The 17,572-nt window shown below is 33.8% G+C and overlaps 1 protein-coding gene across 1 annotated transcript; it reads right to left on the bottom strand.

Moving 5' to 3' along the window:
• Window positions 1–14,817: 14,817 nt before the first annotated feature.
• LOC127260340 (uncharacterized) lies at window positions 14,818–15,819 on the bottom strand. The gene is made up of 3 exons (XM_051288054.1): window positions 15,796–15,819; window positions 15,051–15,165; window positions 14,818–15,002 (listed from the first exon to the last, which is right to left on the bottom strand). The coding sequence occupies exons 1-3, from the start codon at window positions 15,817–15,819 to the stop codon at window positions 14,818–14,820; spliced, it is 324 nt and encodes a 107-aa protein (XP_051144011.1).
• Window positions 15,820–17,572: the final 1,753 nt, after the last annotated feature.

The raw sequence follows: 17,572 nt of genomic DNA, 5'->3' as shown, positions 1-17,572 counted from the left end.
TGTTGATCTCCTCCGATATTGTTTTTTAATGATAGTTGATAATGATTTACATGTAATAAATGAAGTTATTATGAAAGTATTGATATAAATAAATATAAATATGAAAATATTTGTAATATATAGTAAGATCAGTACTTACTACAGAAAAATGAATGTTTTATTTGGACGATCAAAATTGACAAAATATATACTTACTTAATAATGAACGATAAATTATATTAAAAAATTTATAAACAAAATAATATTCTCCTCTTTTCCGCTTACTTGAAATACTTGTTTTACTAGGGAAAGTTTTGATACAACAATTAAAACATAAAAATCTCTTCGCAGATAAGAATTTTGTAAATTATTATTTTTTTAAAAAAAAGTTAAAATAAATTAAAATGAAGAGATTTAAATTTTAAACTTTTATTAAAAAATAATATTTTAGTATATTACTATTTCATAAAAAAATATATATAATTTAATAAAAAATTATATAAATGAAATAGTAATAATTTTAATTTCAAATACAATCTAAACATACCCTCATGTTTTTTTTTTTTAAAAAAAAACAATACATAATTATATTGAATATTGCATTTTATATAAAAATAGAATAAAAATTCAATATTTTAAATAAATTAAATTATATATATATTATAATATTTAAAAATAAATAAATACCCTAGTATATAAAAAAAGAAAAAACTATATTAAATTTTATAGGAGTATTTCTTATAAAAAAGTAATAATATTTTAATATTTTATATAAATTAAATATATATTAAATTCCTTCTATTCTAATTCAATAGTTTCGATAATTCAATAATTTTGATTTATTATTTTAGTAAGATCCAAAATCATAATTTATTTTTCTAAATAATCATGTTATCATAATTTTTTTTTATTCTTTTATTATTATTATACAAGTACACTACTCCGTCAGTCCACACATAAAATATACAATTACTTTTGGCGTGGTGTTTAAGAAATAATAGTATTTTAATTATAGTGGATAATTAAAAATAGTGTAATGACATTTTTACCTTTAATTTTTGGTGTAAAAGTAATGATGTGATGTAAAGTAGGGGTATTTGTGAAAAAAATTGAGATATTTAATGAATTGTTTACTTTGTAATTGGACGTCCCAAAATAAAAGTATGTATACCTTCTAACTGGATGAAAGAAGTATTATCTTTTACACTAATACTAGCAAGGACAACAAAAGTCGTTATCCATATTCTTGTACGAAGTATTAATATAATATTATATAATCCTTAAGTCTATTGTCTACCACAAATAAAATTATTCCAGAACAGATATTAATATATAAAATATAAATAAAACATGGTATAAAATTTTTTTTCCAAACGGGACAGAAATAAATATTTAAAATATAAATAAATAAATGACATAAAAATTTTCCAAAATTGTGCATCTAAATATATACTCCAAAGAAAGTGACAACAAAACAAATAAAGAATATTGGTAATAATAATAAGAAGACGGCGAAGAAGCAGACGAGACATTAATAAGATCAAGCAGATAAAATTCCTCTGAGTTGCCTGACCCTTTTGTACTGCTCTCTCTCTCTCTCTCTCTCTCTCTCTCTCGCGCGCGCTCTCTCTCTCTCTCTCTCTCTCTCTCTCTCTCTCTCTCTCTCTCTCTCTCTCTCTCTCTCTCTCTCTCTCATAAACAATAGAAATAGAAATAGAAATAAAAATATATAAGGATGAACTGAACACAAGTACCTTTCCCCCAACCATTACCAAAACCAAATTGTCAAAAAAATAATAATGACCTCAACTGCATCATCTATCTGATAGTTCTATTACGTCGACGAAGGAGGACAGCAACCGCAGCCGCAGCCGGCGCCATTTGATTGGGGCTACGACTGCCCCGACCCCTTCCTTGTTGATACCCTTCCCTGTGACCGCCACTGAAGTTTCCACGACCTCTGAAACTGTCATTTCTTACATACGTTGTCCGGCTGTTGTTGTTGTTGTCGTTGAAGTTTTCACGACCCCTGAAGTTTTATTGCGGAAACCTCCACGTGGAGTGGCAAATCGACCTCTCCCACACCGGACTGCACAGAAACATGATGCATAAGCAAACTGAAATCAATCACATAATTGTTCGAAATACATCACATTGTAAGCCAGTTTTATTGTCGCACATAGGAGCATACAGAGTGACAAAATGGCATAGGATCGTGTAGGTAACTTAAATTTTCAAGATGCCTTTCAGAATGTAGTACCTTAATTTGTAAAATCATTTGAACCAGTTTTATGGTACAAGTACATGTCAACTACACACTAAACAAAACTACTAATCGGTTCGACTTTGGCATGTATTTCTCAATGGCATGAACACGTAAGGACCAGCATACTAACCCCCTAGTTCAGAAATCGAAACCATCTTCGAGAACCAGGATATAGTGTACCTTTGAATTTTTGGGAAAATTGTTTGCCACATATGGAATTTGCTTATAATAGGGCGATACATTCTTAATGTCATGGCCTACCAATGAGAAATTTAATATTGACTTCAGGGAACAAGCACATAAGATACAACAACTCCACTGCGACTTACAAGTTGGATTTACCAGGTGAGTGTGGTGTACATGCAACTTTTAATGTTTCTGACTTAACTCCTTTCGATGTAGGCGATGAACGGTTGATAGCACAACCTTTTGAAGAGGGAGGAGATGATGTGACCGCTATTGACCCAACGATATTGCCAATTGGACCAGTAACTTGGAGCGGAGCCCAAAAGTTTCAAATGGCTATCTCGAGTTTAGTCCAACATGCCATGGACTCAATTTTTGAAAAGATCGTTGAAGATGGACCTGTCGGATATTGCATCTCTTATATGCCAAACTCAAAGATCACTTAACCAGTCATGCCGAGACCTCTATGTCAAAAATCAGGACTGCAGATCAATAATACCAATAATATCAATAACTATGGAAGAATCCCAAAGTTTCCATATTACTTGTAGAATAAATTTCCTTTACATTTATTTCCTTATTTTATGTTTCCTAGTTTAGTTGTTGCCTTTGAATTTGTTTACTTATTTTCTAATATTTTATTTCCTCTACCCTCAAGGTCCTCTATATAAAGGCCTTGTTTACCATTGTAAACACCACTTTGATATTTCTTATAAAATTTCTTTGTTTTCAAGAGTGATTCTTTCTTGCTTGGTTATTCAAGATTGTGCGATGATATCCTCGGTAATCTTTCATAATTGGGTTCTTTTCGAGTGATTCGTCACAATTCGTCACCTCTCATTCAATGCTGGACCGCTTAATTCGTCAATTCCATTTCTTGATTGGTTTAGAGATATTGTGTTACATGCTGCCTAATTCTCACGTGGTGCTCATCTGACTAACCATGTGGATCGAGAATCCCAATTACCTTCTTTTTCCTTGTTTGGATTAGACATTTTGTGTTGCGTATTGCTAATGTCTCACATGGTGCCTATCTGATAAACCTTGTGAATCGGGAAACCAAAGTATCTTTCTATCCATTTTCATCCCTATCCTTCTACTAAATTCCGCATCTCCCTTTTTCTTTATTCCATGTGGTTTACAAGTTTCCGAATTTTTCGGTTGCGTTAGCATCAAAAGTTTAACTCAAAACAACTGAATTTAAGTTTTGTAAATATCATAGAGCACACTTCTCTTTCCATATTACTTTTTTAGCTAAAACTATATATCATTCTCAAACAAGACAATAACCATATACTACAAAGTGCAAATTAATTAATCGATTACCGCAATCTTAACTATTCTAATAATTGATGGCCGGACTCATATCTATCATGATAATCACTACGGTTCAAACAAAACTATAATTAAAACCATTTTACCAAACGCTGATGTAATGCTTCCCATTGTGATAAGAACTAATATAAGATAATTAGATATATCAAGAATAAATAAATTTGACCGATGTCAATAAGTCTTTAGTACACTTTTCCTATTTTAAAGAGTAAAGAAAAGAATATGAAATAGATTTTGATGTGCTTAAGAATTTTTAGTAACCTTTTGATTGAAGTATTTACCATAGAACACAAACCATTTTATAAGGAAAGTGGCTAACATCATATACTTTAACAAAAAAAAAGTGTTGTCTAGTGTTATCCCAGATGTATCTTAGAGTAGTAGTTGTGCAAAAATTAAGCCTTTTCAAGTGCACATTCAAGTGATATTCCGAATGTGCAAACATGGCAATGTAGACTACACAAATAAGATAAAAAATCGCCAATTTTCTATAAATTCTGAGACAATATCAACAAAAGAACTTTGCCTAAGAAGCTATTACTTAAGTTGAAACAGTAAAGACGTTTTGATAAGTACGTATAACTAAGGATAATGAAAACCAAAGGAGGAAATCATGAGACAATTTCAATAATGATACAGGTAGAAAGAAAGACACAAACTATGAATGTATATGTTGCAGTGCATGACAAGAGAATCCGCTTGCAACTCTAGGTTTCCTACGCAACTTCCATCTTTGGCCATGGATTCACAATATTTGTCAAAATGAAATTCATTGTAAAAAATGGTTGAAACATTGCTTGACTTTCCTATGAAATGAAACAAGTCTGCCAAATTGAAAAGCTTAACCTAAAACAACTGAATTTAAGTTTTGTAAGTACAATAGAGCACAATTTTTATTCCCTATTACTTTTCTATCTAAAACCATACATCATTATCAATCAAGACAATAACCATATACAACAAAGACTGCAAATTAATAAATCAATTATAATCATATCTATCACGATAATCACTATGGCGCCAACAAAAGTATAATCTAATCCATTTTACAAAACACTGAAATAAGATAATCAAATAGATCAATAATACATAAACTTGACCGATGGAAATCAGCCTTCGGTACAATTTTCTTATTTTCACGAGGAAAGAAAAGAATATGAACTAGGTTTAGGTGTGCTTAGGAATATTTAGTAACCTTTAGATTGAGATATATATACTTTAGAACATAAACCATTTTATAAGGAAAGTGGCTAACATCATATATTATAAATTTTGTCCAGTGTGATTCCAAATGTATTTTAGAATAATAGTAGTGCAAAAATTAAACCTTTGCAAGTGCATATTCTTGTGTATGTAGAAGCACTTATAGATGAATCATATGAACATTGTTGTCAGTGAAGTTTCAAATGTACAAACACGACAAGATAGACTACACAAACAAGAGATTAGATCGCTAATTTTCTACAAATTCTGAGGCAATATCAACAAAATAATTTCGCCTAAGAAACTATTACTTTAGTTGAAACAATAAAGATGTTTCGATAAGTATGTATAACTAGCACAAATGTAAACTAAAAGAAATCATGAGACATTTTCATTAATGATGTAGGAAGAAAGAAAGACATACATTATAAATGCATACGTTGCCTTCGATGACAATAGAATCCGCTTGCAACTCTAGGTGTCCTCCCAAGTTCTATCTGTGGCCACGGATTTGACATATTTTTCAAGAGGAAATTTATCTTCAACAAACTGTTGAAATATTACTTGGCTTTCCAATGAAATGAAACAAGTTTGTCCAATTGAAAAACTTAACTTAAAAAAAAAAACCGAATTTAGGTTTTGTAAATACCATAGAGCACACTTTTCTTTCCATATTACCTCTCTAGATAAAACCATACACCATTCTCTAACAAGACAATAACCATACACTACAAAGTCTACAAATTATTTAATCGATTACGACAATCTTAACTATTCTCAAAATTGATGGCCGGAATCATATCTATCATGATAATCACTATGGTTTAAATAAAAGTATAATTGAAACCATTTTCCCAAATGATGATGTAATGCTCCAGATTGTGATAAGAACTGATATAAGATAAGTAGATAGATACATAATAAATTTATTTGACCGGTGCCAATCTGTCTTCGCTACAATTTCTTATTTTTAAGAGAAAAATAAATCATATGAACTAGTTTTAGGTGTGGTTAAGAATATTTGGTAACCTTTAGATTTTCTTTCAGTGTATGACAAGAAAAGGCACTTGCAACTCTAGTTTTCCTGCCCCAGTTCCATCTTTGCCCATGGATTTGAAATATTTCTCAAAAGGAAATCCATCTTCAACAAATGGTTGAAACATTGTTTGACTTTTCTTTGAAATGAAATAAGCCTGTTAGATTGAAAAGCTAAACCGAAAACAACTGAATTTAAGTTTTGTAAATACCATAGAGCACATTCTTCTTTCCATATTACCTTTTTTAGCTAAAATCATAAATCATTCTCAAACAAGATAATAACCATATGCTACAAAGACTGCAAATTAATTAATCAATTATCGCAATATTAAATAGTCTCATAATTGATTGCCGGAATCATATCTATCATGATAATCACTACGGTTCAAACAAAACTATAATTGAAACCATTTTACCAAATCCAATTGTAATTCTTTCCATTGTGATAAGAACTAAAATATGATATAGATCAAGAATAAATAATTTTGACCAATGCGAATCAGTCTTCTCTACAATTTTCTTATTTTTAGGAGAAAAGGAAAGAATATGAACTAGATTTGGGTGCTTAGGAATATTTAGTAACCCTTAGATTGAAGTATATACCATGGAACATAAACCATTTTATAAGGAAATTGGCTAACCTCATATATTATAACCAAAAAAAAGTATTGTCCAATGTGATCTTAGAATGATAGTTTGGCAAAAATTAAGCCTTTTCTGGTGCACATTGATGTGTATGTAGAATAACTCACAAATGAGTCATTTAAAATTCTTTGTTAGTGAAATTCCGAATGTACAAACACAAAAAATGTAGACTACACAAACAAGATAAGAAATTGCTAATTTTCTATAAATTCTGAGACAATATCAACAATATAACTTCGCCTAAGAAGCTATTACTTTAGTTTAAACAACAACCACGTTTGGATAAGAAGGTATAGCTAACAATAATGAAAACCAAAATAAATCATGAGATACTTTCATTAATGATGTAGGAAGAAAGGAAGACATACACTATAAGTGCATATGTTGCAGTGCATGACAAGAGAAGCCGCTTGCTAATTAGGACGTCCAATCGTCAAGGATTCAAATGCCCGTGGGACCCATTACTCGAAGTCGAGCTTGTCAGTTTAAAAAATCCATCACTATTGACCCGACAATTTTTCATGGAGAATCTATTTAAAGATGATACTTGGAGATCACTTAGCCCTCACCTGACACTACTTCAATGGGATCCGCAAGAATTGGAATTGAAAGATCAAGAGAATCGCTAATTATGGAAGATTATCAAGAGAATTACAAATTATGGAAGATTATCAAGAGAATCATAACTTATAGAAGCTTCTAGAAGGTATGTTAATATTGATTTCCTTTTATTATAAGTTTCCATCTAGTATAATTACACATCTAGAACTTTCTTTATTATTTATTTCCTTATAGTTAGACTTACTTTTGGTTTGTTTCTTTTATTAGACCTCTATATAAGGTCCTTGTCTATCTTTGTCTTGAGATTTTTTTTAACATCTTCAATCAAATTTCACTTTTATAATTTTCTAGTGTTAGAGAGTGATTTACTTGCATTTAGAGTCTGAAATCGGGTCTTTGGAGTGACTTCATTGGTTTGTGGCTTCAAATCCTTTGCAGTGGGATTTAGCCTATTGATGTGTTTTAGCCTATGGTTTGATTTCAGGTCCGAGATTCAATCTCGTGGTTTGTTATCATCCATGTTAATTCACATTCTATGCACTATCCTTTCTTCTTCATTATTATGTTTCTTTCATCCATATTCTAATACATTGGTTATATTGAACTTTACGGCTAAGAAAATTATTTTGGGCATAATTATACACGGTCAGGCCGTGTCATCTGGTATTAGAGCCTTACGCTCAATTTTTCTATCAATTTGAGTCGATCATAGTCAAGTTTTGTTCTAAAAAAAAAAGGAAAAAAAAAAGTATGTGCTTATCAAGAGGCAGCACAAAAAGAAAAGGCAAAAAAAAAAAAAAAAAAAAAAAGCAAAAAGCCAAAAAAAGGAAAAAAATCAAAAACAAAAAATTCTTATTATCAAATCTCAAGATATTTGTTACTTCAAAAATCATCTTTCCTTCTATCCCAAAAAATACCTATTCAGATTATTTGTCTTATATTTCCATTTTCAACTTATATTTTCTTTTGCTTTTACCATTGTTTTGAATTTTTTGGCTATCGTCTTTGGAAGAATTCCATTTATTTGAATTGAGTCCTTTTTCTGAGACAGAGAGGTACATAAGGTGTGGAGTGATACACAAAGTTCTTGTGAGGTTTTTTTTTTTCTTCTCTTTCTAATGGCATAAGGTGAAAGATCTAATTCTTAACAAGTTGATGTACAAGGTCTTCTGAATACCATTCCACAAGAGTTTAAAAATCTTCACCATTATGGATAGGAATTGATGAAGAATAAAATGGATGAACTAAAAGAGAATAAACAAAAGTTACAAGAGAATATCCAACCGTTACCTGAACCACAAAAGGAAAATGATAATCTATCGCATTTAAGGCGAAGGCGAAACATCCAAACCCCACCCCCACATAACTTTGACGAACCTGAAGAGGAGGAGTTTAAAGGAAATTTGGAATGACCTAGGCATCATAATAACCATATCCGATGGGATGGAGATGAGGCTACTAACTCGATCAAATTTCAAGTGCCACCGTTCCAAAGAAAATCCGATCTTGAAGTATTTTTGCAATGGGAATGAAGGTTAGAAGTAATATTTGATTTTTAAAAATTAACTGACCAACAAAAACTCCGTGTGGCTGTATAAAGTTTTCAGATTATGCCCTTGCATGGTGGAACCAATTGAGCATCAACCGCCGTAGAAATAGGAAGGCTCCAGTGCGGACTTGGACTGAACTTCGTACACTCATGCGATAGACATTTGTTCCCCCTCATTACACTCATGAAGTATTGGGGAGATTGCAAAGTATACAACAAGGGTCCCGGTTAGTGGAGAAGTACTATAAGGAGCTTGAAACACTTATTCTATAAGCAGATATCCGTGAAGATTGAGAGCAAACGATGTCTAAATTTTTGAATGGGCTTCAAAAAGATATTGCTGATGCGGTGGACATGTACCAATACATGGATCTCAAGGAGATGATACACTTGGCCATAAAGGTGGAAAATCAACTAAAATCAAAGTGGATGCAAGGTAATCCATTGAAACCTTGGACAATTGTAGGGTTGCCTAAAGCGCTGCTTCCACAACATATCAACAAAGGTAAAGAGGTAGCGGGAGTTGATTCAATGTGCCCTAAGCCGCCAAAAAACACCTAACAGAACACCATCCGTAGCCTAGATGTCTTATGTTTCAAATGCCAAGGCCGAGGAAATTTTTCAAATCAATTTCCAAACAAACGTACTATGGTTCTTACGACCTCCGGTCAGTATGAATCCGAATGAAAAATTGAAGAGGTCAATGAGATGAATTTCTATGACCAAGAAGCTAGAAAAGCTATACCAGAGTCCAATTTAACATTAATCACTCTCCAGGCTCTTAGCACCCTTCCAAAGAAGTTTAAAGATACTGATCAACGCAAAAATTTGTTTCATAGAAAGTGTAAGATCGCGACTAATGTATGTAATCTTGTCATTGACGGTGGTAGTTGTACTAATGTCATTAGTGACCTTGCAGTGAAAATATTTAATTTGAGGATGAATTTGCACCCGAGGTCTTACAAACTAAATTGGCTCAATAATCATGGGGAAATAAATGTCACCAAACAAGTGTTGGTGGGAATTGAGCTACAAAGTTACAAGGATGACGTAAAATGTGATGTAGTTCCAATGCAAGCATGTCATATTTTGCTTGGGAAACCATGGCAATTTGACAAGGAAGTTATACATGATGGCCGCTATAATCTATATACTTTCACACATGCCAGATGGACCATAGTTCTAAAGACATTGAGTCCTCGAAAAGTTTATGAAGATAAAAAATACTTGTACAAGAGAGAAAATGAACCAAAAGAAAGACAACATGATGGTGAACTATGTCGCTGAATCAACTCGATGTGAGAAGTCGAATTGGTTGGATTCGTAAAAGCCTAAGTCTTTGTGTTGACCTATCCTATTGGTGCAACAACGATAGTTGGCGAATGTGTGTGGATTTCCGAGCCGTCAATGCTATAACAGTTAAGTATCATCATCTCATTCCTAAATTAGACGACATGCTTGATAATTTGTGTGGTTCTGTAATTTTTTCAAAAACTGACTTAAAACATGGTTATCACCAAATTCGGATGAATCGAGGTGATGAATGGAAAACTATCTTCAAGACTTCTTTTGGTGTATATGAGTGGTTAGTTATGCCATTTCAACTTACTAATGCTCCAATCACGTTCATGCGATTGATGAATCATGTTTTAAGGAATTTTATAAATACGTTTCTGGTAGTATACTTTGATGACATATTTGTTTAGAGTACTTCCATTGAAGCACATGTTGAACATTTACAAGTAGATGTTTTACAGGCTGAAAAGTTATATGCTAAGTTAAAAAAATGCAACTTTTGTGTTGACAATTGCAACTTTTTGGGTTTTATTGTAGGAAAAGATAGAGCATGTGTAGATCCTGCAAATGTTGCAGCCATCCAAGAGTGGGCTACACCTACAAGCATACGTGATGTCCGCAGTTTCCATGGTCTTGCAAGTTTCTACAGTCGATTTGTGGGAGCTTCAGCACTATTGCAGCAGCTTTAGCTGCAATTACCAAAAAAGAGGATAAGTTTTAGTGGAAAAGGAAACAACAAAATGCTTTTGATATTTTGAAATTGAAACTTACATGTGCACCCGTACTTACTTTACCTGATTTCTCTAAACCGTTTGAACTTAATTGTGATGCTTCTAGTGTATGTATTGGCGTCATCCTCTCTCAAGAAAAGAGATCTGTTGTATTTTTCAGTGAAAAACTACATGGTGCTGCCTTGAATTACTCAACCTACGATAAGGAATTGTAATGCTTAGTGCGGGCCTTGTGTAACACCCTGAAACACGGGTATATCATACGCCAACATTATAATATTAATATGTATTGACAAGCCATGCTATAATACTAAGGCTTCACAAAATTTCACCTATATATTTATTTTGCAGTAATAACATTTATTCCTAAAGGTAGGAATATTTCACCATCTCCCATAGTATTTCTCAAACACAAGAAAAGAGTGACTCAAGCATATTACAAAATAGTGCCAAAAACGAGTGTGTCGTAATACAAACGACCATTTCCCCAATGATATGCCATTCATCGACCGGAGGGTACAGCAAAGGAGTCTACAAGAGAAAAATGTAATATCATCAGCAACACTAGCTGAGTATCGAAATAAATACGTAAACAAAAAGTGCTACCAACCGTAACCCAAAAGTCAAGGTTGTACCCGTGACCATTCATCCCATCATAACACATAGCAATTTACCAATAAAACATAATCAATGCAATATTGATAGCCCACTCTCAGCTAAATGATAGTAAATATCACCTCGATAGCCCACTCCTAGCTAAATGATAATCAATGTCACATCGATAGCCCACTCCCGGTTAAATGATAATAAATGCCATATCGATAGCCCACTCTCGACCAAATGATAGTAAATATCAAATCGATAGTACACTCCCGGCTAAACGATAATCAATGCCACATCGATAGCCCACTTCCGGCTAAACAATCATCAATATCACATCGATAGCCCACTCCAGGCTAAATAATCATCAATATCATATCGATAGCCAATCTCGGCTCAACGATAATCAATCTCACATCGATAGCCCACTCCCGGCTAAATGATCATCAATGTCACATCGATAGCCTACTTCCGGCTAAATGATCATCAATATCACATCGATAGCCCACTCCCCGCTAAACAATCATCAATCGATAGCCCACTCTCGGCTAAACAATCATCAATATCACATCGATAGCCCACTCCCAGCTAAATGATCATCAATATCACATCGATATCACACTCTTAGCTAAAAAATCATAAATGTCATATTGATAGCCCACTCCCGGCTAAACAATTATCAATGTCACATCGATAGCCCACTCCCGGATAAACAATCATTAATATCACATTGATAGCCCACTTCCGGCTAAACGATAATCAATATCACCATAATCACACAAATCACAAAATACATGAGCATATCGTATCACGTATCTTAGTTCATCAAACATATAGTCACACCATAAGACACGCAATCAAAATTCACATCTAAGCACACAATCGAACATATAATCAATTACCTATTCATTTTAGGCACAGTCTGATGCCTCTTTGGTTTATGATAATTACGTCCATACCTTATTTGCGGATAGAAAACACCAAGCAAGTATCTGGACAATCCACTCAAATGATCAGAACAATCTAAAAGAACAATCAATCTCAAATAAAAAACAAGAACGTCATAATAGCGTGAGCTACTTGCTTATTCAAAAACAATTATCTCTAACTAGCTCATTGAGTTTCAAACTTTTTCGTTTGGGAGAATACATATTCCTACTATAAAACTCTTATACCTCGTAATATTTATATCGTCTGATTATTAAATAGAAATCCTTAAAGATATGAATAAACAGGAAGGTGTGACCTGTCGCGCAGTCAATCAAATAATTCACCTATTCCGTGATCACAATTTAATGTAATACAGGGAAGGGACCGTTTCCACAGGGATTTTGTGATTCACTCTTTCACGTTCTAGGGCTGTAAATAAAGGGGGAAATTTTATTTTATTATCTAATGAAGACAAAATAACAAAACAATTAAATTAACGGAGAACTAGCTATCAAGGGGATGTCTGGCTCAAGGGATGATGCAGTTGTGACACCAGTGTTTTATCATTAATTCAATAAAGTTAGTTCTTATTAAAGTATCAATAAATTTGTTATAAATATCAACAAGCTCTGACAACCAATTTTTCCTTATTGTGTAGGTAATTAAGGTACGACCGTTAACTACAGCTAATTAAGCTAATAAACCTAGGTACGCCCATAAAAAATATTGCCTAATCGCATTCTAATCTAGAAAAACCAAATTCAAAACAATTACAACCTAAGAGGATCAATTAGATTTGATTGTCTAACCCCCGGGAAGAAATTATTCAAACCGGTTGTCACCTATTCAAGTGCGAATACAATTACGGATATCCTACCAGAACTGACTTTAGATTATCAGATTAATTTAAATATCGGTACCAAAATATCCAATCAATCCGACAATCACAAACATTATTTTCAGAATTAGACAAATATTGATAATTAAAAAGAACTTTTATAAAGAAAGTCAGGAGACTCCAAAACATAAGGACCAAAACATTATCATCCCCTAAACCAGAAAAGTATTCACTCTATAATCAAATAACAAAGAACAAAAGAGAAAGATAAAGTCATAGTGGGAGGGGAAATCTTCTCTGTCGATTTTCTCCTATGCGATCTATGAGTCTGTTAGTCTCCTACTTCTGTGCGTATCTGCTCTGGCCGTTCTTCTCTCTCTTTCTGCGTGTGATCCTCTTATTTTATTTAATTTTGTCCTAATTATTTTGTAGCTGGCTTTTGGGCCTTTAATTAAATTCTCATGTCAAGAGGGTGTGGTTAGTCATGGTCATGACTAACTTGATTGTCCAATGCTGATTTTTTTTCTTTTATTTTTCTTCAAATTCACCAAATTTATCTTTTCTTTCCTGCATGTTGGAAATAAACAATACGCACCGAAATTCGGAAGAATCCAATCAAAATCAATCGAATATCGCATATAACTTGAACATTTAACACATGTGATTTCTAACTATCAAGGTGCAACACATTTTCATTTTCAATTCGACTTGGATCAATACTAAATTCTCAAAATATAACACTAAGGCTACAAATAGGCTATTAGCTAAAGAAATTTGTCGATTAAATAGCTAAATAGTCAATTGTGAATTTTCGAAGAATTACTAATTTAATACACAAATATCCAAATTCATATTAAAAATTATAATTAAACTCTAGTCACAGCAAGGAACACTCTATCGAAGTCAGAATTGAAATCGGATGGGTAAATCTTTGTCTTTTCCTTCTTTTCTTTCTTCTCCGTGCACATTTGCTTCTGCTTAAGGGTTTGGTTGCTTTGACTTTTCCTTCGTATGTATATACATGTCATATATATTTATTACATTTATATATTTTATTATTATTATGATACTGATCATCTTTATCTTCCTTATATTATTATTATTGTTGCTTTAATTATCTTATTATATATATTATATTTTATATTTATCTTTATCGATATATATCCTTTTAACAGTCTCTTCAATCATAATCAAAAAATAAAATAAGAATATATTTTATTCCCGAATATTAATTTCTCTACCTCATTAATGTTACCAAAATATTTATTTAATATAATAATATTATTTTTTATATATTTCAAAATCGGGATATTACACTCACTCCTCCTTAAAAGGTTTTGTCCCCGAAATCAATCAAAACCACGGCGTCTAAACTGGCCTCAACACCACACTCTATTAACCCAGACTATCAACTAACAAGCCACTACCAATCATGCCTCAAAGTCTTTGGATTCTCAAATCAACCTCAAATCCTCTTCAATCTATCAATTTTTAAACGAGCCCAAAATTACAGATACCATAAAACTCAGATAGCTATCATGTTGGTATCAAATCACCGAGTAAGTATTAACACATACAACAAAATCACGAGCTCGAATTACACACATAAACCAATTAAATCACACAAACGTACCGAAAAGCTCAGGGTACCGCTCACGGATCAACGACTCCTCTTCCCACGTGGTTTCCTCGACTCCATGTCGATGCATAACACTTTCATCAAATGCACATTTCTATTCCTTAAGGCTTTAACACTCTTGTCCAAGATCCGAATAGTTTTCTCGTCACAGCTCAAGTCATTCTCTAACTTTAGCTTATCAAGTTGAAGCACTTTTGTCTCATCAGCTACACATCACCACAACTGGGATACATGAAACACATCATGCACCTTACCCAACTCGCTAGGCAACTTCAATAGATATGCCAACTTCCCAATGCGCTCCACAATCGTGTAGGAACCAATGTAACAAGGGCTCAACTTCCTCCAAATATCAAATCTTTTGATACCCTTAATAGGGGATACACATAATAAAATGTGGTCTCCAACATTTAATTCTCCGGTCCTACGGCCCAAATTTGCATAACATTTTTGCCGACTCTGAACTGCACGAATCCTATCTTGGATTATACAGATATATTGAGTAGTTTGTTCTACTCATTCGGGTCCCAATAGTACTCTATCACTTGGATCTTCCCAACACAGTGGGGTCCTGCAGCGTCTCCCATATAGAACCTCAAAAGGTGCAGCCTTAATGCTTGAGTGATAACTTTTGTTATATGAAAATTCAATTAAGCTCAAACGACCAGCCCTTGAAGTCTGAAATTGCAGCACACAAGCCCTCAACATATTCTCAAGAGTCTGAATGGTCCTCTCCATCTAACCACCTGTGATCGGGTTAAATCCAGTACTGAAACTCAATTTTGTCCCAAATTCATACTGCATCTCTTTCCAAAAGTGGGACATAAACTTGGAATATCTATCTGAAATGATACTAGTTGGCACACCCGTTTCACCACATCACTACATACGCTTTGGCCAACTTCGTCATTGACCAATCCTTATGTATATGTAAGAACACTGCAGTCTTTGACAATCTATCCACAACCATCAAATTGAATCAAATTGGTTCTTACTCACCGGTAAGCCAGTCACAAAGTCCATCGCTATTGAGTCTCATTTCCAACTCGGGACCTCAAGTGGCTGTAACAGACCCATCGGTCTACTATGCTCAATCTTCACCCTTAAACATACAAGGCATTTAGAAATGTAATCAACCACGTCTCTTTTCAAACCAACCCACCAAAAATTCCTTTTTAAGTCTTTGTACATCTTATCACCCCTCGGATGAACCGAGTAAGGTGACAAATGGGTTTCATATATCAATCTCTCTTTCAAATATCTACTTGAGTCTAGTAGGCACCATCTTTCTTGAAAACGAAGGCTATCATCACTAGCCAACTCAAATCTACTTCTCTCATTGAGCTTCCCTTTGCATACCCGTCATATGATCTTAGAACATTCGCGATCCATCTTTTGCCTCTCGCGAATCTCATAATACAATTTAGGTGCAGCCGAAAGTGCATCCAACATCACTTGTGTTAAGGCAGGAGTGACTGCCTCTAATCTCAATCAATTCATCTCTCACATAACTTATTAGAAAATACGAGAGGACCAACATGATGACTTATTAGAGCATCAGCTACCACATTAGCCTTGCCCTCATGGTATAATATGTCAGCATCGTAATCCTTAACCAATTCCAACCAACGTCTCTGTCTCAGGTTGAAGTCCCTTTATGTGAACACCAATTTTCATCTTTTATGATCAGTGAAGATGCGACATTTACTCCCCAATACATAATGTCTCTAGATCTTCAAGACAAGCGCAACTGCTGCATTTCCAAATCATGAGTCGGATATCGCTCCTCATGTGATTTCAATTATCTTGAAGCATATGCAATAACCCGACCATTTTGCATAAAAACACAACCTAAACCATTAAGAGAGGCATCGGTATAAATATCATAATCTTGGCCATCTTTGGGCAATGCCAACATGGATGCAGAAGTCAATCTCGACTTTAATTCTGAGAATGCCGCTGCACATTTATCATTCCATTGAACTTCACTGTTTTCTTTGTCAAATTTGTCAAGGGTTGAGCCATCTTTGTAAAGTCCTTAATGAATATTCGATAATAACATGCTAAACCCAAAAATTTTCTCCCTTCCCCGTTGTTGCACGGTGCCTTCCAATTCGATATTCCTTCCACCTTCGAGGCATCCATGGTGACTCCTTCAACATCTATGACATGTCCAAGAAAGTGCACCCGCGACTACAAGAATTTGTATTTTGAAAATTTCGTGTACAACTTATTTTCTTGAAGCTTCTCCAATACCATTCCTAAGTGACGGCCATGTGCATTAGGATCCTTTGAATATATCAAGATATCATCGATAAATACGACCACAAACTTATCCTGCCACTGTCCAAAAATCTGTTGCATTAGATCCAGAAACATAGCTGGGGCATTCGTAAGTCCAAATGGCATCACGGTTAATTCGTAATTAGGATATCAATTTCCTTCACACGAATATGATGATACCTTGATCTCAAGTTCACCTTTGAGAAAACTCGTCCCCCTCTAATTGATCAAACAAGTCCTCGATCCTCAGAAGTGGATATTTGTTCTTTATTGCCATTTGGTTGATTGCTCGATAGTCAATACAAAGCCTCAGAGACCCATCCTTCTTTTGTACAAATAGCATAGGGGCTCCCCATGGGAGCTAATCGGTCACATGTATGATTTCTCTAATAGTTTATCCAATTGTTTCTTCAACTCTTTTATTTCAGTTGGAACCATATGATAAGGTAGCCTTGACACTGGTTGTGCTCCCGGTACCAAGTTTATTTCAAAA

This window comes from Andrographis paniculata, unplaced genomic scaffold (genome assembly GCF_009805555.1).
Source record: "Andrographis paniculata isolate CXL003 unplaced genomic scaffold, ASM980555v1 Contig61END, whole genome shotgun sequence".
Classification (NCBI taxonomy): domain Eukaryota; kingdom Viridiplantae; phylum Streptophyta; class Magnoliopsida; order Lamiales; family Acanthaceae; genus Andrographis; species Andrographis paniculata.
This window is presented reverse-complemented; position numbering and strand designations above follow the sequence as displayed.

Excerpts from the sequence above, each read along its gene's own strand:
- LOC127260340 (XM_051288054.1), bottom strand. The coding sequence starts at position 15,819 with ATGGACTTTGTGACTGGCTTACCG. Across the intron at positions 15,166-15,795 it reads ACTTTGTGACTGGCTTACCG|GGTATCAAAAGATTTGATAT; the intron begins GTGAGTAAGAAC and ends TCCCCTATTAAG. Across the intron at positions 15,003-15,050 it reads GAAGTTGCCTAGCGAGTTGG|CTGATGAGACAAAAGTGCTT; the intron begins GTAAGGTGCATG and ends GGTGATGTGTAG.